Raw genomic sequence first — 24,693 nt, forward strand, 5'->3', positions numbered from 1 at the left:
TTTAGGAGACTCATAAAACAATATTAGCAACCTTAAAAATGGCATAATAGGGGCACTTTAAATAAGGAATAACACTGCTGAAGGACTGCCAAAAGCACCCAAAAACCAAAACTGTGATCTGAGCAACCGTAAATGTAACAAAGAATATTTTTATTCTAAAAGAATCATTGCCAACTCAACTGTCCTATATAGCAGAAACCGGTTCTTGTAACACCTTGTCAGCTCTTTTGATCAAAGGCGAGAGCTTGCTCTCTTCAGAAGCTGTGTTCTTGAACGTACTATCTTTCGACAGTTTCTTCAGCGTTGCATACATATTAGCAATGTGTTGCACCACATCACTCTCTGAGTCTGCCTGGAGTGGGTGAGAGTCTCTCGCTTTTTTGATCTCGAGTCAGTTCAGGGGCTTGAGAATGCAAATGTCTTTGAATGTCTCCTGTGACTATGAAAGCACTCTGTCACCAGGCCATTCCAACATATATTTCTCAACTCAATTTCACACACAGGAAGCATACCTGCATTCCTCATTTTATACATGCCAAACATTTCAACATAACATACATATTTCTGCCACTTAATGTTAGTGCCATGCATTTCTCACATGCAGAAATCTAGTGTTCTGCTGTTTTATAATGTCTGAACATCCCTCTAAAAGCAGAAAAGTATCCACTAAGGATGAAACATTCAGCAGAGCATGAACTAAGCAGCCCTCCAGCTGAGTAATAATGCTGTGTTTTGTTCATTCAGGCTTGGTTTCAGCTTATATGTCACATCCCTGATGACCAATCATGAAGCAGAATAAAAAGTGTTTTTAAGAGCCAAAGCATTCATACAAAAACACCCAGAGCAAGATAAGGTATGAGATCCCTTGAGATGATATGGCAAGACTCTTTGAACAACCACACTACAGTACAAAGTGTTTAAAATATATAATCACTTAAGAGTTTTGCAACAGATCTGTAGGGAGTGCCCATTTTTCAGTGGAATAAAACAGCAGGCCAGCAGTACAAGCAAGGAGTTACACTGAACAATGTACACTCCCTAAAGATCTATTATCTCTAAAGATGTGTACATTTTTTGTGCACACGCCTTTAATGTAAAACGTATATTCTCAGTTACTTTATTCTCTTGACTGCCTGCTGAGACTAGACATCTTCAAAATGCTGCCTACAAAAGGTTTGGATATGTAATTCTAGCTTTTGGCCCTATCCAGGATGCAAATTACAGTATTGGGTACAGTATGACCCGCCAATTAAGGACAGAGCCATCAAAAGGAAGTCAAAAAAGCTTGTTAATATGTATTTCTTTTACCATGTTTTCATTAAACATACAAATGTACAACATAAAACTTCAAACAAACTCTATAATGGTTTGCCCAAGTAAGTCAAGCGTATACTTAAAAAAACACTACTTTTTTCATATTGTTTTACACAAAACCATGTAAACAATGAAACTTTAAAAACATTTTTTAAACTGCATGTCATTATTTTAAACTAATTGGAGGCCATCCATCGATTTACTATAGGTAAAATGTTATTTATAAAAGCATAAGCATTTAAAGAATGTAAGGAATGTTAATGGAATTGATATCATATTTGGAACCAGACCAAACAAAAATCTAAGAAACAAACATACATTTTTTCAAAGAGTCAGGATTATTATATAATTATAGGTGGGTTATTGTTTGATCCTATTAAGATTTCCAAACCCCCATTTGTTTTCCAAATTAAAATATTATCATATTTCTATAAATGTGCAAGTAAACGTTTTATTTAATAATTGTTTTTTAATTTTTAATTGCTATGATTGCCATAATAGGCTGTGTAGGTTCCATTGGGACAACTGTTCATACAGCATACTGTACATGCAGGGCTATTGGGGCATGTTGTCACAAAGGTAAACATGTAGTGTATGTCAAATAGGTTTTTGTTGTGAGGACTTTAAATCACTTTAAAAAATAATTTGACCCTTAGAAATATATACCGACGTTAAACGAGTGACAGTTAGTCCCAGTTTCCCCAACATAGCCCATCATTCCACAAATCAACTTTAATAAGCATTCAATGGCAGAAAAAGCACTAGATTATACATATGACTGAAGTGAAGTGATGCTAATTCTTGACATTATTCATGACCTTACAAAACTGGTTTGCTTGATCTGCCAATGCGATACAGTTACAATCGAGAAGTTGTCGTTCAACGCAAGTTTCCAGAAATGACAGATCATTACAGCGACACAGATGTCCTCAGAGATAACCTACCTCGCATTGGGTTTTGAATCCAGAGGATTCCCCCGATAAGGTGAGGAGACTGCCCTAACATCATGGTACCAGAGCAGGTGGTCGAAACACGGTCGAAACACCTGTCTGACAGAAGTGTCCAGCTCGCGCGCCTTATGAAAGCTGATTAATAATAACGCGCTCGCGCCAGTCCGCTACTCCTCAATGAAGAGCGCATTCGCAACTCAATGACCTACGTGAAAGAGTCACACAAAATACGGTTTCTAAACATTAAAATGGTTCATTCGGAGTAGGAACATGCTGTATTGTGTTCTGTTCCTCTCAATGGTGTTCCGCGGCGAGATGTGAATCAGTGGGTGTACGTGCAGATGCTGAATGATGCAGATCGTGAATCTTTACAGTATATGCATAGACTGATTTCAAGCCCACGGGCCCCGCGAGCCCATCTCCATGCCTTAGGTTTCCAGTGCAGAAGCAGGACAAAGATCTGCGGTTGATCGGCAGCCAATCATAATCCCAATCCGGCTGAGGGGAAGCTTCGTTTGTTTGTTTGTTTGTTTGCTGTTGAAGCGTTCTTTTCAATAAACAAACGTTTCCGCAGAAATACATCTCGAGACGTTTGTTAAAGTCTTACCTTGAACAGCCATGCTGCTACTCCATGAGTTCGCGCATTATGGGAAGGAAGGTAAAGCTGTAGGTTGTCAGAGTAGCCTGCCCCACTCCACCAAAGCGTCTTGCTTATTAACACTTGCAAGCAACCTCTGTTAAAGCCGAGTGTGCTGAAAAAGCATGAAATGTGTACTCGAAGAGCCATGGGTATTGTAGTTCCACCTTAAGTTACTGGATCTGTAACCACGTTGTTAAACCGGTTTCAACTAATTATATTAGTCAGCATAGACATGTTTGTTTGTTTGTTTGTTTGTTAGTTAACTTGTTTAAATATTAAATAGGCCTATATGTATTTATTTATTTCAAATATGAATAAATATTTAGGCTAACATTCATCCAACATTCAATATAGTCTATAGGCTACACGCTGCGAGAAATGTGGGTGTTATGCATTTGAAAGTAAACTGTTTGTCAACTATTTTTTGTATGTTGGTTACAAACACATTCTAAGCTGCAAGAAATTTGGGGTGTTGCTCACAAATATGGCTCATTTTTGTGGAATTTGTGCTTGTGAAACTGTGAACCTGTTGCATACCTCTAACTCACTGGATATTATTTTTTGAAAAGTTCTGACTATTGTGACCAAGGGTTCTTCATTGTTATCATTTCTAACATTTTTGAAAGACAGCCATATAAATCTTAACCTACAAGCTTCCAAACTGTAAGTCAAAGTCCCCTTCAAAACATGTTATTGTTCAAAGTTGGTGTGCTTTTTTCTCATATGGTAGCTAGCGCAAAGGTTTCCTTTGACTTTTTCAGCTCTAGCTGTCCAAAAGGACAACACTGAGTCAGAACATCCAGAGAGCCACATAAATTCTTTATTGAGCTCTTAATCAGGGCCACTTGCCGTGAAAGAGTTTGACATTGCAGGGAGGGACAGAAGCTAGTATAAAGTGAAGAATGCAGAGATTGAAGAGGCATCATTATAGATACAGATCACTGTCTGCAGAACTCAGGCTTTCTCAATTTATTTTGCATGAGTGAATACAATAATGATGAGCATGAAGCCTTTAGAAAACTATTATCAAGTAAACCTACATCCCTATTACCGTGAACTGATCACATCACAACCTAATTCAGGTTATGGGAAATGTGTTAGAATATATGTCATCTATAATTACACATGGTTCACTTTGGGTCTTCTGTGTGGCAGTATGAAAGTATTTTGAACAGGTTTAGTTGAGCAAAAAGAAAAAAAACCCCTGCACATTATTGATTCAATCTTGTTGAACCCCCTCTAATGAAATGCCTGTCTTGGGGGTACTTTTGTGGCAGGGAGATGGAGAACAATATCTGTACACAAATATAGTGGAGGCATCCTACATTAAGAACAAGGTCATTATCCAAGTCTCAGGAAAGTAAAACACCAGTAATTTCATCTTCCAGCTGTAATTTGTGACAATTAGAGGTCGCCTTTTGGCAGCTCAACAACCCTCTAGGCTCTTGTTCAACCAACTACCACAGACAGCCAGTGAATGGAGAGTGTGCTTCCAGATGAATGTCATTACAGTTGGAGCCCCTTGGTAGACATCATGGATCCTGGAACAAATAATGACCAAGTGGCTTTTCCTGAAATTATACTTTTTATTTTAATTTTATTTTCATCAGTGGGCACCTAACTTTGCAAATAATTAGCAAATATGGAGCACACTGTATATGAAGTGTAAACTACTATTATGTAATTGACCTAAATTGAAACCTTAAGGTTGAGCTACAGAGCTTGCCTGTCCATCAGGTCCAGGTACAAGATTTTGTTCCACATGCTTATGTCATGATACAGCATGATACTGTTAATGTTTTTTTATTCCGCATTCCTGATGATTACAGTCAGCTCTAGTTTTTCTGGTTTCCAGACAAATGACAATCAAATAATGTTTAATTGAAAGAGAACAACTGCACACTCATTTAAGCAGAGGCTATTTATTATCCAACGTTTCGGCTAGTAGCCTTTGTCAAAGTATAGTTTCACAAAATGGAGAGTAGTATAAGTAAAGGAGATAATTGTACACAGCTGAGAGTGGTGAGATTTTGTTAGATTGTAATTTGTATTTATTCTGTTTGTATAGATCAATTTGTTGATGTAACTACTTTCCATGTTAGAGTCTAATTGTCAATTGGTTAATTATTGGATGATTTGGATCTCACCACTCTCAGCTGTGTACAATTATCTCCTTTACTTATACTACACTCCATTTTGTGACACTATACCTTGACAAAGGCTACTAGCCGAAACGTTGGATAATAAATAGCCTCGGCTTAAGTGAGTGTGTAGTTGTTTTTTCAAATAGGTTTTTTTCGGGTGTGTGTGTGTGCGCGCTTTGCTTCACTTGCTCAATCAAAGAATGTTTGGCATTGCTTATCAGTTTGCTCTGTGATTAAACGTGTTGTTCTGCTACATGAATGTCTTCATGCACTTACTGTACTGTAGGTTGACAGTTCCCATAAGCTTTCCATAAACATGCGGTCATTTGTTGCTGTAATGACATATTTCGAAAGAGACAGCCACTGCTTATTTATTTTCATTTTAAATCACCCTGAAATAAAAATAAAAATCATGTGCTTCTTGCAAAGTAGACTACTTCCAAATTTCCAAATTGTTTTAAGAAAGCGTCTGTGAGTGAATATGTAAAGGACAGATTTTATTGTCAGTTCTATACTAATTGAAACAAAGACCCATCTTGTTTTACTCAACTACTTGTATTTTATTAAAAGTACATCATGTACTAGATGCAGAGATAATTTCCAGTTTCATAATGACTGCAAATACATGGCAAGGAGGAAATTGTAGCGTTAGTGCACTGCTCCCTCTTCTGGATGATTTACAGTATGACAAATAATATACTAACAGCAGCCCTTTTTATCTCTACTGTATATATAGCCTTAATGCAAAAAATCAAATTCGTTTTAGTAGTTCCCTATTTACAAAGCATGATTCAATGGAACAAATCTTTGTACATGCATACACATGAATAAGCAAACACGGCAAGAGCTGAGACAGCTCAGAAAACTCAGTCTGCAAACTTACAAACTGTAATACATGTAAACAGTTAGAACCATAATAATTTAATAATATAATTTAACAATATTCTATATTTTATCATTAGCAGCAAAATCTTTCACATTCAGTTCAGAGTCCCCACACTGTGTCATATTAACAGTGTAATAATGACGCCATCATCCCGGCCCTGCCACAGCATCTCCCCCTCAAAAGCCACCTTTCCATGCTTCCTGGCCCTCATTAGTATTCCCACGACTTTATCAGAGATCCGCACATATCTGTCAAACAGATCGCCAAAAGTCACTCTAGTGTAACCGTCTGGATCCGGGTCCACCATGGTCCTTATGATGAAGCACATGTCATCAATCTCCCGGTGGATGTGTGCCTCTGCGCGTTTGGCCCTCTCTGCTGTCTTACTGCCCTCTTTGGGCCTCCCATAGCCCTCCTCACCCCGCCGCAGCCGTGTTGACATGGAGTACTCATAATCAAAGTCCTCGCTGAAGGGGTTGAGCTTCTGATTGACGGTATGCTCTGATGCCCAGTTTTGCCAGCGGCTTTTTAAGTTGCCCACAGCGCTGTATTTTTTGGACAGGGTATTTATTTTGTTGGCATCTTCAACATCCTTCTTGCCCCTAAAAAGATAGCATATTATTTAGAATAATGCATATTATTTATAAAACAATGTTTGTTTTATAACTTGTAATGCCAGTAGGCTACTTAAGTGCAACAAAATGTGCTATACTATAGCCATTTGATCATATTTGTTTAAAGCAACTGTATGTATAGGAGGGGGCAATATATACCATAGACACAATTAACTGGTAGAAATTTTTCAACTGGTAGAGATTTTGGACTGTTGTCTCCATCATGGTTACACGTTCACGTGACGTTGATGTGCTACATGGTCATGAAAATTAATAATTTTCATGCATTTTAAAGCATTGCAGTTTAAAAACAAGCGATTTTAAACCGTTGAAACGCAATCAGCAGTGAAAGAGAACTCATTTCGCTATATGCACGCTTTAGTTTGCTATATTTCGCTATAGTTATTTTTGACACTTTATAGGCCTTGAATGGTTAAATACACACACTTGTATGTGTCAAAATGCCTGTCTTTGCAAGTATCCTCGTAAACATAGTAGGTCTTAGTGAAAGCAAACAGCTGAGAAAGAAAACACTATAACAATAAGTTGGATCCAGGCTGCTCTTAAAGTGACAGCAGTCTAATCTTCCTGCTGTCTATCATTCATGTTAATCAAACAACAAAAGAGAGAAAATCTTTCACTGCTCTTGACTAAATCACTTTTGTAATTTAATATTAAGAAATATATTTAATTTACACAGTGAAGAATATGCCGGTTTTATACATTTGATTACTTCATATAATGCATGTAGCATTTCTTATTTATTTGTTCTACTGTAGTTATTTTGTCCTGTTGCTTCTAGTTAGTTTCTTATTCTTATTTAATTGCTGACTGTTTACTTGTCTTCAGTGAGCTTGAGTTTCTTTTATTTTTTAGGCTATTTGTAGTTTTTTGTGATATTGACACTGGTGACAAATTATAAAATGTCTATGTTATCAAACATTTTGATACCATAAAGACCATATGTAAAGCAAAAATAACTATATTGTGATATTTTGTTACTGTGAAATAAAATTACTCATATCGTGATATAATATTTTGGTCATATTGCCCAGCCCTAGTATGTAGCTTTGTGTATTTTGTGACTTTGTAGCCCCTTAACAGTTAAGTGAGTGGAATTCACTGTCATAAAAATATCACTTTGGTAATTACAGTGGATAGCAGGGAGTAGCATGGGAAAGAAACAGAAGCTGTTTGCCTTATCAGAAGTCGGTGCGCCATTAGAATTATGAGTGAATTATTCATTTTAGTGAATCATTTAAACACAAGGATTCATTCAGTAACAAAACAAATGGCAATAATTTTTACTCTACCAATTCTCTCAAAAACACAGATTCATTCAGGAACTGATTTGTCTTTATGAGTAATAATAAAAAGACAAAGTTGGATGGAAAAAAAAGTTGGCTCTATAATCAGTATGGCTTGTGTTGATATTGCTTATATTGCTAAGTATTATAGCCTAATAAAATATCTAATGGTGCATAAATGGTGCACTCTATGGTGCATTTCCATCAAACACAGCAACACGGCAAGATTTACAACATCTAAATATTACCATAACCGACTAACGTTTCGTACCCAACTAAAAGCTAATCTACTTTATCACTTTTTGTTCTAAAAAAACCCACTCCATTTTTTATATCAACTGTTGCATTAGAAGTCCAGAACTTACCTGAGATCAGAGGATCTTTTGATTGTGACCGCAGACTCTGTATTTTCATTCGTCCTATTATTCGCTGTGTCCTCCTGGTTGGTTCCTAGCTGCAGGCTTCTATCCTCATTATCCTCACTGTCCTCCTGAGCCTGCGTTTTCTCTTTTTCCATTTCCTTCCAGCTCCGTGTCAGCTCTGAAACCATGTTGGAGCACTTCCTGCGGCGTGTGGGCGACCCTTTCTTGCTCAGCATCTTGTCCAGTTCATCCGTGACCGGGTCCTTACAGATGCGTTTGGTCAAGAAGTCAATGCCCGCACTTTTCTCCTGAACTTCCCTCGTCACAGTTTTCACCACTTGTGTGGTTTTGATGCGTGACTCCTCGGCGGCCTCCACATCATCCTGGTTTTTATTTCTAGTGTCCTGATTGGAAAGAGACTTTTGAGATGGTTTGAGCTTTGGAACTACTATTTTTGCATCTTTGGGGTCTTCTGGGTAACTCGGGGCCCATCCGCTGGGTTCGCTGAACTGCTTCTCTTCATTTTCACTCACCCACTGCTGCCAGCTCCGTGTTAAGCTGCACACCATGCTTATGGCACGCAGCTTTTTAATGTTCTTGTTCGTTGAGGGCTTCTTTTCTGACATTGTTTACCTCCAAGGGGTTGCTTCACTCATTCAAGTTCTTTGTTCCTGATGGCTTTTATATAGCACCTCGTTGTGATTCCCAACCTGTAGTAAATTCTAGACTCTGAGCTCTCCCTTAGGCACTAGCGGTTTTGAAATGGGTCAACCAACCTACTTTCCAATCTGGCGGTGGAAAGTATGCCAGGCATCTCCGCTGATCATCTTTCCTTGACACTTACCGACCTCTGGGATTGGTGGGGAATCACGTTTCATCATAGACGTTGCCCATCGCTGGGGGTAAACAGGGCAAAGATGTCAGTGAGTGTTAAGCTTTTTCCTAGGCTGCGTAAATGTGCAGGCAGCTGCTCTGTGCGTCTTATCTGAATACTTGCATTCAGTTGACTTTGTCTTTAGCATTACCTGATGCTTATCAAGATAATCAATTAGCAGTGTCAATTAGCAAAAGCAACAATGTCCATGTTGTCAATGCTAAGTGGTAAACTACCAATGTGAACTGTGTGGATCATATGCATAGGTTGCCCCAACAGTCAATTATACTGTGAATAATTATAGTGGGAATGAATAGATTCTTGACAACAATTCCAACTAAATGTCCAAGTTTAAGGTAGAAGTTCTGTATTAAAGCTTATTTTTTAAATTTAAACCTGGAGACTACAATGTTACTTAGACCATCACACCACATGGTTTATTTCAACCTCATGAAAAATAATGTAGTTAAAAGATGGCCTAATATATAGATATAACATATATAATTTTATTATAACATATATATATATATATATATATATAGTAATAAATACATTTTAATGATATAATTTAATACATACAGTAAATAGTAATAGTTTTTAACTACAATTATATGTATGTACACTGTAAAAATTATTTTTCAGAGTTGTAAATTAAACAAAGATTATTAATTTTACAAGAAAATTATATGTATTTGTTCTACTTGAAATAGAATTTAATTCAATGTGGTACTTGCTATTTCTTCGTAATTATTTGTGCATTTTACTAGCAATGTTTTGAATTAAAATAATTTCAAAGTAAATTATACACCAATATTTTTATTTATTTATTGTTTTTGCATGTGTGTGTGTGTGTGTATTCAAATAACAAATGTAAATGTAAAGGGCTAAATGGGAGTTGTTCAATAAACATAAGATATGCAATTATAGGATAACATATCTCCCTATAGTCCAAGCAAGAGAACAAGATAAATAATAATAAAGAAGAAATGAATAACCTTTTTGATTGAGGGAAGAGCAAATGTCAAGGAGTCACTTGATCCAAGACAGAAGCAGAGATGTCTTTGGTAAGGAAAAAAGTCACCTGAAGGAAACACTGAAGGAGTTTCTGCTTACATACACAGCGGATATTCTTGCATTGCACCTGGCAGCATGCTAAGACAGAAAGGATTTGACAAAATTAAAATGCAACTGAACTAGAAACGCTTCTATTTCTTTATACCACAGAAAAGCATTTAAGTGCAGAAAACTGTGCTTGTGCATATTTAAATGTTGTGTATTTGACTAAAAGGTGTTTAAGTATGTCAACTATGTTTATCGGCTTGTTTTCTGATAGCATTGAGAGGCATTATTAATAGTATCTGCATGAAGCAAAGGAAAGGCAGCTGCTGGCTGTCAGTCACATGATGTAGAGCTGTGTCAGTGTGAATGCATAGTGGACAGTCACTGTGACTGCAAGAGAACTCTAGACAAATGGAGCATATTCCAGACCAGAGAGAGAGAGAGAGCACAGTGCAACAGAACAAATTCAACAGTCATATCCACTAACAAGAAAGCACATTTGACCTACAGTCAAAAAGGGCTAAAATTAAAAATGAATTTGGTCAAAACCTTAGCATAGGTTACAAAATGTAGAAGAAATTTGACCTTTTAACCTTGGTTAAATCTCAGCTGTAATTAAAGATCACCTACACTCTTAAAAATAAAAGTGCTTCACGATGCCATAGAAGAACCTTTTTGTCTAAATGGTTCCATAAAGAACCTTTAACATCTGAAGAACCTTTCTGTTTCACAAAAGGTTCTTTGTGGCGAAAAAAGGTTCTTGAGATTATAAAAATGTAAGAAAAAGATGGTTCTTTAAAGAACCTATGACTGAATGGTTCTTTGTGACACTAAAAATGGTTCTTCTATGGCATCGCTTGAAGAACCTTTTGAAGCACCTTTATTTTTAAGAGTGTAAACATAGAAAATAAAAAAAACACTGCAGAATTAAAATAATGTTGGCGTTTGTAAAGTGTGTTTGCACTGAGTCGCCAGCAGAGGACCTCATAACAACAGTGTTCCAATTTGAATGGCTGAGAAGAGCTGTCATGTAGGGTACTAAATAATTTTTTTAAACTGAATTAAACTTTTATTTTAATACATTAATGTGCACATATACTATATATAATTACAGTATTATATACACATTGCAGGTCAAAAGTTTGGAATAATTATGATTTGTTTAATGTTTTTGAAAGCAGTCTTTTAAACTCACCAAAGCTAAAATACAGTAAGAACAATTATATTGTGAAATAATTACATTTTAAAATAACTGTTTTCTAACTGAATGTATTGTAAAATGTAATTTATTCCTGTGATGGCAAAGCTTAATTTTCAGCAACCATTAATCTAGTCTTCAATATTACATGATCCTTCAGAAATCATTCTAATATGCTGATTCAGATATATGTATGTATATAATTATTATTATTATTATGTTTACCATTAAATCAATGTTTAGCTATTTGTAGTGCATGCTGCTAGTAATGCCAAAGTCATAGGTCTGATTCTCAGGGAATCTCTGATCAGATGTATGCAATGTATCTAAAAGCTTCTACCAAAGCATAAATGCAACAAGTAATCTGTGATAAATTGGTCTGTGAAAAGTGTTTTAGGAGATATTTAAAGACCAAAAATGTAGACTATCATTAGAGCATAAGCACAATCATGTGCAGATGTTGAGATAAAGGCAGATCATCCAGAACGAATGATATATGGGGTCATTCTGCAATGCAGGTCAAATGTCAAGGCCCCAAATTCCCTTTGTGTTTCGAACTGAGACCACTTTAAATGACCTCATCTCACCCCACACTTTCCCAAAACTTCTGTAAAAAGAAAACTGATGGCCAAGAGCACTTACACAGTTTTGATTGTCCACACGACTTCATCTAAATTAAAAATGCTAATTGAGACACAGTTCACTCTCAGTGCACAATTCATTCCTTCCATAATACCTCATTTAACTCATCTAGTACACAGATATTTGTCCTACACCAGCCCTCAGATGGTTTCCATTCCGACCAAGCTTTCAACTGATTTATTACATTCATCATTGGTATGGATGGGTACCTCATCCAAAAAGCCAGGTGTGAATTGACTTCCCAAATGTCTGGTATGGCTGTCTGCACTAGACTTATGCTCCAGTGGTTCCTTCATCCATCTGGACCGAAAATCTCTCCTGGTCAAGGCGGGCAATAGGGTCCAGAGTCAGAGTAAGAGCACCTGTACCTGCTGGTGCGTGTCGCACTTCCCTGTTTTTCCGCCTTTCTGTTTGCCTTTCAATTCCTCCGAGTCTAAAACCATTCCTGAGCTTGTTTTGTTTGGACATCATAGCTAATTGAGCAGGCACAGACTTCACCGCACTATCCGAAGCCCTGGGGTTTCTGATTTGCGTATCATTCTGAGCAGGGAAATAGAATTTCTGTTGTAGTAATCTGTCTCTGATTAAGAGGTAAATACATTGCTCTGTTTTTAAACTGAGATTGCAGGCAAAGCTTTTGGTTTTCAAAATATTTGCAGTAGGTGGAACACTTTGCCATCAAAATAATTTTTTCTTTGTCCTGAAAGTAACAATTTTGAAGAATTATACTCTAGGGTTTTACTCATAGTTATTACAGAACATTTGTACTGTGAGAATCATATTGTACTATGTTGTTTTTGGAGTAGCCGTCCAACTTTAGCTGCCAACCATGAATAAAAAATACCTGCAAGACCGCACAGTAGAGGAAAAACAGTGCCCAATTCTCTGACAGACATAGAAATTAGACATAGAAATTATAAGAGAGAAAAAGCAGATGAGTAAAAAAGAAAAAATAATCACAACATTCGCTTTTCATGGATAACAACCTAAGTGTTGCCTCGAACATTTTGGGCGCTCCAAAGTCAACAATGTCAGCTCGTGGTCTTCAAATCTGTCTCTAATCCAATAAAGCTTTACTGCAATGAAAGTTATTGATTGTGTTTAGCTGTCTGGAGCAGCCTCATAAATAAATGTAATGGACGGTAAATTAACCCGCCAAAAGGCCAAAGAAGAAATCTCACCCCCACCTTCATCCCATCTCGCGCGCATTTAGTATCAGGAAGAGTGAGTGGACTCTTGCAATCAGATGAGCTCATTATGGTCCAAGAGGTACTGTGTAGTTTGGAATTTATTAGACACATTTGTTATGTATCCATTTTTAGGGGCAAGCACGTGAAAAGTGAAGAGTTACATATGTGATGGATCGCGAAAACATCACGTTTTGTTGTTTTTTTACTCCTGTGTGCGACTGACAGAGCGTGAAGTGGCTGGCGCGAGGGTTGGCAAGATGAGCTGAGTAGTTTGTCCTGGCTGATTCATTAAAAAGGATTGAAATTAATAAATATATTATAATAAAAAAAAATCATATATATATATATATATTATTATTATTATTATTAGTGCTGTCAAAATTAGCGCATTAACGCATGTGATTAATTTTTCTAGTTTAACGGCATTAAAAATATTTAGCGCAGTTAACGTAGGGACGGGGCTAGGGATAGCCACGCCACTCACAACTGCTGCTTCTGTCTCTTTTTTTTCTTGACAAGAATTGCGTTTATTTAGACGCGGAACTGAATCCGGAGACAGTTCAGACATGCACTCCACTTTGCCTTAGTGCCAGGTGTTAGTCAAACGAGCATGGAAACGGTACAGATGATGAGGGAGCTTCACTAGAACATCAGTGAATTGCAGTCAGATGAGATGTTTCAGGCCATAATTCAGTAAAAACTAATTTTCCTGTCCTATCAATCGTTATACTGTGCTCTTAGCATGTGCACAAATGCGCCAGCGCTCGCTAGCCTGTATCATTTCATATCAAAGCACGAAAGAAACTATGAGCATACAATGTTGCAGTTATGTCGTCAGTTAAGTCAAAACTGTGAAAAAAAAGTGAAAACTGAAATGGTTTTCAAAACTGTCTTGGAGCAGCCCAGCACTGTCTCCCTCATCTAACACACTTGATTCAGCTCGTCAGCTCATTGAGACTTTAAGACCTGAAGTGTGTCAGAAAAGGTAACAAGTTGTGAGAAAATACGGTGCATGTCAGATCCACGTCATGTTCAGCAGTGGCAGCTCTTAAAGTAATAGCAGCCAAAATAACCTAACAACCCAGCTGCTGTGATGTCTGATAATCAAATAACAAAAGAGAAATGAGGAAATCAACAACTTTTATAGCTTTAAGAATTCATCTATATTTAATTTAGACATTAGTGTTTGATAACTTCATTTAATTTCTGTATATTTCCAACTTGCTAGTCTAATAAATGATCAAATTGATAGCTCTCAATTATACTGTAACTCAAGGTGCCCCTGGGCGCTGCAGCAAAAAATGACTGACCACTGCTCCGGGTGTGTGTTCACTGCTGTGTGTGTGCACTTTGGATGGGATAAATGCAGAGCACTAATTATGGGGAATATGGGTCACCATACTTGGCCACATGTCACTTCACATGCCATTTCACTTCACTTCACTTCACATAATGTTGAATGGCTATAGTCAATGGTTAAATATTAGGGGGAAAACAATTTAATAGAGACATCTGTAGAAGTATTGGAATCAGTGACACTGGCCTTCAGTCATAAAAAAAATATGTAATTAAACAAATATAAAAAATATACTGTCTTTATGTTGTTGTACATTAATTTGAAGATTGAATGTGAAATTATTGCAAGATAACAGTATATGTAAAAACTTTAATGTTAGGTGGGATTAATCGTGATTAATTTCAGAAAAAATGTGTGATTAATTAGCACATTTTTTAAATCGATTGACAGCACTGATACTGTATATATACATGCTTGTTCTTATTTCCATTTAATTTATTTATTGTAATATATATTTTCAGGAATCTGTTCATCTTTATGAGTTTGCCCCTGAGTCAGCATCCCTATGGAGAAGTGTTAAGCAAACTCAGCAAGCCATGACCTCATGCTACAGAATTGTATGTCAGACACTAAATCTCCTGAGGTAGTGTTAGCACATCCATTATAAACTTTCCTGAGAAGAACAACACCATATTACGGTATTAAAAATGAAGGATAAAATCTAGGAGTTCAGCTGGATATCTGAGAGGGAGGACAGGGCCATATCATGTAAACATGCTTCCTCTCCTCTACAGTGAGGTATAATTAAGAGGTCTTGCCTTTTTTGTGTGTTACATGATTGATTGTCCCTCATCTTTGCTGTACTGTAATAGTTATGCTTTTGGACATAATGAATAGGAAACTATTCTTACACAAATACTCATCCTTGAATGTCTGTGCGGATTACCTCAGATGCACAAGAGGATATAAAACCTTTTCTTAACATGTATGCGACTGCAGAGAGATGTTTTCTAGATGTTCTAAAATACGTGATATTGGGCACGAGCCTTTCTGTGAAAATAATACTAGCACATCTTCATGAGGAATGAGACCATGTTGTCTGTTGTCCGAGACCTTGTGCATAAGAAAAACCTCATGTATGTCTTATTTTAGCTTTTAGATAACCCAAGACAGCATCTCTCATATATAATCCAACAGATTTTCTTGAGAAATTTTGAATGCAATACTTTAATTTTTAGATAACATACTGCACTGTAACTTTATGGCCACATAAGTTCATAGCCTAATAGGATGATACATTTGCATCTGTTGCCATGTAATGCCTGTAAGACTTTTTTCAAATCTTGCTTTTTCGAATGTTAGAAGCTGCCCCCTTGTGGTCAGATTCACTTCCATTGTGTTGTAGCTTCATTTCTTCGGTCCTGATTTATATTCCATTTTTGTTGTGAACCAATGGTTGCTTCGTAGTTTTCATTGTGTTGGGTCTGCCAGTTCCTTCTGGGCTGCTTGTTGGGGATCTAACACCCAGTTATGGCCCCACGCGCTTTCCTTGATGTGACTAGCATACAAAACTTTTGCCCGTCTAATAAAGTCACTGAAAGCAAACAACAGTCCTACTTTTATCAAGGGCATGATTCTCTAAGGGTGCTGTGTTGCTGTGCTCCAAAAACATTAGGATTGCTGCTGGTGAAATAAAGGTTAATGCCACTGAGCAAACAAACAAACAGAGCTTTTCTCAGAGCACATTCACAGTCAATCACTTCAGTGTGGCTGGGAGGAAGGACCCTCTTGGGTCTGATTCAGCTTTGGCTAACAGGACGAGAGGGAGTCTGATGAACAGGCCTTTGATGGCCTTATGGCTCGCGGCTTCATCATAACTCTTCTGAACACCTCCCTCCTCCCATTAGTCTCCTGCATTACCTCAGCCCATTCCCTCTCTCTCCCTTCAGCCTCAAAACCAAATTTCACTCTTACTCTCTTCATCCATCAATCACCATGAACACCTTCTGGACTTCCAAAAGGGGGAGAAAAGTCCCAAACCACTAACTGTGTGTTTACACTTTTATTTCCCTTTCAGACTCAAAATCAATGCAGCCTAACAATGCCAAACAGGGAAATCTCCAGGGCAACTGAGCTGTCGATAGACTGAGTATCTGTTTCTCTAAAACCGAGGATCTGCCAGTAACCGCAATTGCATTTTAAAAATATAAAGACCCTGAGATCAACAAGTTGATCCATATTTAAAATGAACTGTTTACTCATTGGTGTCGCAGTGAGGTTGTGCGTTTCTCAGGCAGTTGAAGCACTAGAATTGACCCAAAAATGAAAATTCTGTCATTATTTACTCGCTCTCTTGTCGTTCCAAATCCTGTATTGTTTTCTTTCTTCCATGGAACTCAAAAGGAGAAATTTTGCACATCATTCCAACTCACCATGTTAAGATCGGTCATGGTTAACGTCACCCTGGCACGTTTCTTGAGATGTTTGAATGTGCACAAATGTGAATGGAAGGGCAAAACAGACTCAATGGAAAAACATGCTTCTCTTCTTACATTTTTGCAAAACTCTAAAAATTGACCTATACAAACACATCACTGCAGTTTCCAACTCTAAACCACTAATGACAATAAAAGACCAAATACCTTTATTACTTTTCACACAAATACTGGTTACAGGGGCAGATTATCAATTAATAAAGATTCAGATGCATAGTTCCTTACACAATACAACTATGCCGTGACCTAAAAATATTTTTCTGGTGTTGTAAACTTGCTCGGTATCTCACCTGGTACAGCATGGCAGTCGCAATGTCAAGAGCTTGGGTATGAGTCCCGTAAAATACGTGAGTCATGATAAAAATTCTAAAACACTTGTAGAAGCAAGCTATCAAGGCACTGTTGCTTCAGCAAATGTGGTTTTATTATATTTTTACTATAGTTAACACTAACAATCAGATTTAGTGGTGGTACAATATGTTATTTTCAAACGTAATGGAGTATTAACCTTTTAGTGCCATTCACTGGATATTTCACTTCTGAACTGCCACAATATGTATGACAACCAGTGAAAAAAAAACATTGCAAGATTCACATTCATTTGTTTCAAATAAATCTGAACACGCTTTTAGCACCGCTTGCTGAAAGTGGTCATATCATTTAACTAAAATCTTGCCACAGGCATATTTTTACAACAAGCCTGGGTTGAATTTCTTACATTTCAGTTGGTTCTTCACACAACGTATGGAGCAAGAGTCATGCAGGCTACATTTGTAGTGCTTTAAGCGCTATATAAATAAAGGTGACTTGACTTGACTTGACTTTTTTTACTTCACTTGACTGAAGTGATGACAACTATATTTACATCTGTTAAACAGCAAGGCCAGCACAACAGTTTTTCTGCATTAATCCTAATTTGAACAAACAATGAATGGAACATGTTGAAACCTTAGTTGTAGTTGTTTAAATTCTATAAATTCAATAAGCTGAAAGAATTTCAAAAAAACATTCAAAAAAGCCCCAAACGGTGCAATCCACAGCTTCAGCATGTTTTAAACTCGCCCTGGGAATAAGTTCAAGTGGTCCTGAGCCAAAGAAATTCCAGAAGATTCATTTTTCTGTTCGCTTCCCTAAATCTAACTTGCGGGAAAAGATTGCTGAACTGCGGCCCATTATTCATTAAAAGGTTATATCTGGTTTATTTCTGGAACTTTGACTATGCAGAAACATACTTTTAGAGTAATGCATATTTTTCTTTTATTCAGGTGGCCTTATTTCCAGTTGCTATTGGAAATAATATTTTTCATGTTCTGGTGTGTGATGTTGCTATCTCTTCCCTTTCACTACAGGTACTGTCTCTTTTCTTGTCTGGCCTGGCGTCAGGCCCATTGCTCGTCAGTAGACCAATCCTGTTTCTCCTCTGGGGTTCCTGTCCCCCTATTCAGCTTGTGCAAACAGGAAATGATCCGTCTTCAGAAACACCAGTGGACCGCAGAGGCGTCTGAGTCGGCCTTCACCTAGCGTTCCTGGTCACATAAGACTTTAAGCTCTGGACGATATCAATGTGTCATCAATACATATGTTAAACTATATCTCAGCAATGCAAAACAACCATAACTCACCTCTTCTGTTAGATTAAGTGTTGGCTTGAATCCATCACACATCTTGAATGCTTCTTGATTCTCCTTTTTGTAGGTTCAACACGGCCCGGTTGGTCCTCCATTGTGTCTGTGCCCATCTGATGGCGGCTGCATTCTGGAGGGTGTAGTGGGTCAGCTCAGGTGTTGAAGGACAGGCGGCAGTTTACAAGCGCCCGTCGTTTGCTTAACCCTTCGATTAGGGTGTAGGAATGTCAGCTATGGGGGGATTTAGCGGTCCCGACAGCATCGTTTGACACCTCAGCAATCTGTCACGGCAGAGTGGTGAAGAACTAATAGTCTGCTCGCTCTGGACACAAAGGTGGCTCGCTTGCTCAGGGCCCATTCTGTCCAAAAACTGAGCTCCTTTATATTTTTTTCTTCTGCCATGTGTAAATATTGTGTCTATGGAGCGACGTGACTCAAATAGAAAATGCTGAATAGCTCTGTGAAAGAAAAAGAAAGACTGGATTCCAGAGGCAGTAATAAATGACTCAAAATTGCTTATCCAGCTAAGCTTGGGGCATCGAGTTTATTTTTTTATTTGAACTAACATCATGAACATTGTTACAAAGGATGAGGCGTTTAAATAACATGGCAAATGAAATGTGAATCAGGCAAACAAGGTCAATACCATTAATGTTGCTTTAGCTACATCTTTAATTCAGAACATATTGATGGTTCTGAGTTAATAAAAAAATGCAAAGCAGTGCTTTCCTCTGGAAAGCAATTTTAAATACTAAATTACAGTATTTGGAGTGTGATATGAAACATGCCATTCTGCAGCTTTCCAGACAGTTTATGGATTTACAATAAAAGTACCACTTTCCGGTAAAATGCTTCATGCTGTTGTTACGTGATGGAAGACAGTAGTAGTAGTCTTGCATACAGCAACAATCTACTGGAAGAGTATTATCAGACTTTTTTGATGAAAGATAGGAATTCTGATGTTATTCAATGACTTCTGTGAGCATGCCAGTAAGTAAGCTAAAAATAGCCTCTTTACAATCCTGCCAACTCAAAAAGTCTTACAAAAAGTACATATACAAAATGATGTTTTTTTTCCACAAACCAAAACACTTGTACCAACAGAATTGATGTACATTTGTAAAGTCCAGTAACGCTTTACAATAAGGTCCCATTAGTTAACGTTGGTTAATGCATTTACTTCACAATAGCAATACATTTGTTACAGTATTTGTTAATCTTTGTTAATGTTAATGATTAAAAATGCAACTGTTCATTGTTCATGTTGGCTCAGGTCCATTAATTAAAATGATACAAGATACAAATACAACTTTGGATTTAAATAATGTATTAGTAACGTTGAAATTACCATTAACAAAGACAAAAAATGCTTCAGAAGTATTTGTTGTTGTTGTTGTTAGTTCATTTTAACTGATGTACTGAACTAATGTTAACAAACGGAACCTTATTGTACATTGTTACAAAATGTCTTAATGGCTCTCTCACACAATGGATGGAATGGAAAAGATGCGGTTTTAACTTTTAACTTCACTTGGCTTGTTAACAGCAAGCACACGATGCTATAAAAGTAGCAAACCTAGCATAACAGTCAAAGACGTCCGTTTAGCAAATGTTTATATGTGAAAACAGTTAAAAGTGGCATATCGAAACACAAAAATGCAGTCTGTGTGAACCAGCATTACGATTGCTACAAATAAACTTCATGTACAAATGAAACTCAGATGTTTATCTGACTCCATATATCAAAACGTTTCCTTTCAATAATAGAGTCATTCAGAATTATTAAACACTTTTGCAAACCTATAGTTTTAGGTTTAAGGACAAATTTACAATAAGTTCATCCAAGCTTGTCGGTAAGAGTAATGCTGCTTTAAACAAGAGCTGCAAAATACGACTGCAAAACAATCCCAATATGACAAATCCTCATAAGACAACATGGTTTGAATCAATTAAAACATTATTATATGTATTATACTGCACCAGTACTGTATGTGCCATTGGCTTTACTCCATCAGTTCTAACGATGATTAATATTAGATCAATATTTTTATGGTATTATCTTTAATAGCTGTGATCTTTGGCATGCATTTCAAAATTGTATGCCATGTTATGATGTGTTTAAAAGGTCACCAAAGTTCAAAGCCAATAATAATATGCAGTGTGCACAATCAATACAATCAGGCTGGAGGATGGATGTGCTATTCTTTGCCAAAAATGTCCCTTGTAAATAGCACTGTAAGTCACCATTAATGCTGCATGCTATGGTTTTCTTCACTTTGACAGGAATAATGTACACACACAAAAAAAAAAAAATAATAATAATATATTGGGGTAAAAAAGCATAAAAATGTGAAGTAAAGTATCACAACCCAAATATAATTGTGCAACACGTTTGTATTAAACATTAATAGGTCCTTTTAAGATACTGAAGGACATTCAAGCTGCTTTAAATTCACTTGGAGACTTGAAAGCCAGATGAGCACGGGGCAATTGCTAGGCGATGCAACCCAATACACTACCATCAAAGGTGATGTGCCTGCCTCAGCAGTCCACAGGTCCTGAGTGACAAGTGAATGGCACTTGAATTCATACCTCTGATATTTAAAAATAAAAGCCCAGCCAAGTCAGCTCCTGCCCTAAATTCCCAAAGAGCATGCCATCTCCCATGTAGTCCCACAAAGGTGATAGGACAGCCTTCTATTCACAAGATTCCTGTTTCCTGGAGAGCTGTTATCTCAAAAGAATGCTGCATTATCCACATGGCAAGCAGCTAACCACTTATACAGTGTTACTTGATAATGTCATGGGCCAAAAAGTAACACTTTACCAAAATGTTTTGGGCTATTTGAGGAGAACTATGAGAAGTCGGCCGGTCGAATCATCATGACAGTGGATCGGAGAGAGTAGCTGGGGCCTTTGAAATAGTGCCACTTGATTCCATTGAATTTCCCGACATGTTGTCCTTGTCTGTAGTACACCCCGTTCAGGTTGGATGGGCCACAGGCATCATACCACCATCCTAAAACAAAAACATTTACAATTGAGAACAACTGGTAATACAGTTATATATATATATATATATATATATATATATATATATATATATATTCAGGATCGCATTATCTTGAAAGAAAGCTAACAAATGCAATACCACACAACATAAATCATATATACATTGTAACAGAGTCATTTTAATTACTGTACTTTTCTTAAAAAATAAATAAAAATACAACCACATCATAAAAAGCCACTTCTGCTTGTACTTGTGTGATACTATTTTGGTTTATTATTTCAGATTATCAACTATTTTTATAGCTGATAGTCTAGTTGTGTATTTGTCAGGCTATGCAGGCAGCTTTGAAGCTGGATCCAACAGTATGCAGGTGCACTGTGGTATAGGAGTGAGTGAAACAGTAACCTTTAAGGTATTTAGGGAAAGTCTAATCACAGCCATGCTGATATAGAGCTGGTATCGCTCTAGTGATATAGTGATATTGCTCATATATATATATATATATATATATATATATATATATATATATATATATATATACAGTATACAGTATACTTGAAGGTAACAGAGTAAAGAGGATGTGCCAATCATATGTTTAACATAATTGTTTAAATCAACTGTTTGAGTTTGAGAAGTCTCTTCTGTGGTTTTCGAAGTGTTATTTGTGTTAATGCCTGTCTTGACAGATGCACTTTTAATAGCATGTGCCGTATACCGAGGGATGACCTGATATGATGGACTTGAACTTAAAAAAAGTAGTCTCCCAAAATGTCTTCAAGTCATGTCATCATTTACTCATCTTCAGGTCTTTTAAAAACTGTATGATTTTCAGAGGAACACAAAATTAGTTATTTATAGTAAAACTTCCATGCTGTTTTCCCCTGATACAATGAAGGTGAATGGTGACCAAAGCTAAAAACGCAAGATTTTCAGTTCAACAACTTAAATTTCAGTCTGCTCCCTCACACCAAGCTATCTATATTGTTTCATAGGACTCAAAATAGCCATACAGACTAATATTATAATGTTTATGCTTTTGCGTTTTTAAAATCTTGACAGACCTTAGTCCCCATTCACTTTCATTATAAGTAAGAAAGAAGCATGAACCTTCTTCTCAGAAAAGAATGAAACTTGCATGAGTTTGAACCACAAGAGAACAAATAAAGTACATTTAAAACTGGAATACTGTATTTTGCTTGCAAATCATTATCATCTGTTATCAATTGTTATCATCTAGCTTTAAGATCCTCGGATGTTCTCCAAAAGTCACTGTGGCATTATTTTAGTATAATTTATAATAGCATTAAGTATTATTTAAATGATCTTTTACTGATGTATTTTCAGTATTCATTATAATTCAGTTTAAGTTTGAGTAATTTTGTTATGTGTTTTTGTAATTTTTAGTAGTCAGTTTTATTTCATAATTTTAGTATTTCAACTTGAAATGTTATTTGAAGTATTTTTTATCTAGTTGTTGTTTTCGTCTAAAAGTTTATATATATTTAAGTGGCCAAAAAATATTCTTAGTAGTTGTAGTTAATAATAACAACACTGAGTCACTGTACAACTTTTCAGCACATTAAATAAAATTAATCTGGCCTGTTCATTCAATTACACACGTATACACAAAAGAGTGCCCATTTTGGCACATCCCATTCCCATGAAGAACTTGAGCTTCACTTCACAAGCTCAAATGCCAAAGATCTGTGACATTTTAACAGCCGTCCCATGAGCCAAATACGCTGCCCTTTATCACGGCTCTCACTGACACAGTAAACTGATTGGATGCTGATTCTACTTGTTACTATGCCTTCGCATCTCAGGCCGTTAGCTGGCCGAGGTCTTCGGTTGTCTCTAGGGTATGTGTTTTATAAGCTTGTTAACCACACTGCATAACAAGAAATGAGGCAACAGAATGGTAAAAGTTTGATTTCATGATATAAACCAGAGCTGGAACCAATATGTCTTTCATTAAAGCACTTACGCTACAGAATTTAAAGGGTTCTACTTCGAGACTGACAATTTCAAACATTTCCATTATGAAAAACTTTCATTAAAAATGTTTCAGTGCGACACTGCTCTGTTTTATTAATTGCATTGCCCAAATCCCCTTGCACATACAGCAGATTTATGCATGTCATCCTACTGTAAGGCTCACATTTATTCTCATCCTGATATTAAATATCTCCGAGATGAATCACTGTCAGGGTCTCATTCGCATGTGGCCACCAAGGACAGAGAAGGTGACGGCAGATTTGGGTGGACAGGATTTCTCTCGATGTCTGCTTTATTAAATGATGCACAGTGATTTGAGACCTGAGAGCTTCCTGTATGAAAAGTAAAAGTTGTCTGTGGTTTGCATCCACTAGGAGAGACTGTGGGAGTCCTATACAGACCTACAGATACTTGGTGTTCAGCCCATTCTGGTAGACTCCTCACAGGATGTGAAAGTCCACAAAGACCTCATTACTACTTGCTCAAAGCTTTATGCAGTTCTTTTGCCGAAAAGAAAGCATAAGGTGGTCCTATATGCAGCAGTTAGCTGTGTACACAGACAGTGTTTAGACTGGAACCTACTGTCTGCACACTTCACAAAGTCTTAATTCACAATGGGACAAGAGTGTATGCAGAGCGTAACATTATAGCAGCTCTTTAAGTAGTTTATTTGATTTTTTTAAACAGAACGATTCATGATTGGGTTATATTCTTAAGTTGTGCTGATGTGAATAGAACACTTTACAGAAAAACTGTCCCCAGTGAAAAACATTTAGCGCAGTGTATTTAGATTCCTTAAAAAAATACTCTTTTTTTCTTAGTGAATCAAAAATATACAGTGTGACAAGTGCAACTCACTTTCCAAACAAATGACTCTCGTGAACCAGTTCTTATTAATGAATCAAAAGAATACAGCATGGCAAGCACATTTTGATTACTGACTAATGATTATTTTTAGTGAATAAAAAAAAAACTAAACATGAATGATTCATTTGCAGAGGTTACTGATTCAATCTCAACTGACTTTCTGAACTGCAAGTTACTAGTTTTCAAAGTATCATTAATTTTCATACATAAAACACAAAATA

The 24,693-nt window shown here is 36.8% G+C and overlaps 3 protein-coding genes across 7 annotated transcripts in view; all 3 read right to left on the bottom strand.

The window, feature by feature from the left end:
- The window catches only part of LOC107591970 (sterile alpha motif domain-containing protein 12-like), a 94,611-nt gene extending 91,586 nt beyond the window's left edge, over positions 1-3,025 (bottom strand). For 3 of the 5 annotated variants that reach the window (XM_016281265.1, XM_016281266.1, XM_016281269.1), the window contains exon 1: positions 2,259-2,593. In XM_016281265.1, coding sequence (XP_016136751.1) covers positions 2,259-2,322 — 64 coding nt within the window. In that variant the 5' untranslated portion in view covers positions 2,323-2,593. Of the gene's footprint in view, positions 1-2,258; positions 2,594-2,871 lie in introns of those variants that run through there. The other 2 variants (XM_016281268.1, XM_016281270.1) reach the window with 2 other exon arrangements.
- Positions 3,026-5,654: 2,629 nt separating this feature from the next.
- On the bottom strand, positions 5,655-9,154 carry abrab (actin binding Rho activating protein b). The gene is made up of 2 exons (XM_016281460.1): positions 8,221-9,154; positions 5,655-6,536 (listed from the first exon to the last, which is right to left on the bottom strand). Exons 1-2 carry the CDS (start codon positions 8,841-8,843, stop codon positions 6,053-6,055), a joined length of 1,107 nt encoding a protein of 368 aa, XP_016136946.1. The 5' UTR covers positions 8,844-9,154; the 3' UTR covers positions 5,655-6,052.
- A 10,898-nt stretch (positions 9,155-20,052) lies between these two features.
- angpt1 (angiopoietin 1) overlaps positions 20,053-24,693 on the bottom strand; it is a 54,899-nt gene continuing 50,258 nt past the window's right edge. The window contains exon 9 of the mRNA XM_016281271.1: positions 20,053-21,616. Within this exon, the coding sequence (XP_016136757.1) occupies positions 21,453-21,616 (164 nt within the window). The 3' untranslated portion in view covers positions 20,053-21,452. The remainder of the gene's footprint in view (positions 21,617-24,693) is intronic.

Source organism: Sinocyclocheilus grahami, unplaced genomic scaffold, assembly GCF_001515645.1.
Source record: "Sinocyclocheilus grahami isolate Dianchi unplaced genomic scaffold, SAMN03320097.WGS_v1.1 scaffold149.1, whole genome shotgun sequence".
Lineage (NCBI taxonomy): Eukaryota > Metazoa > Chordata > Actinopteri > Cypriniformes > Cyprinidae > Sinocyclocheilus > Sinocyclocheilus grahami.

Coding starts and splice junctions, on each gene's coding strand:
- abrab (XM_016281460.1), bottom strand. CDS start 8,843: ATGTCAGAAAAGAAGCCCTCAACGAACAAGAACATTAAAAAGCTGCGT. Junction 6,537..8,220: donor AAAAGATCCTCTGATCTCAG/GTAAGTTCTGGA, acceptor CTATCTTTTTAG/GGGCAAGAAGGATGTTGAAG.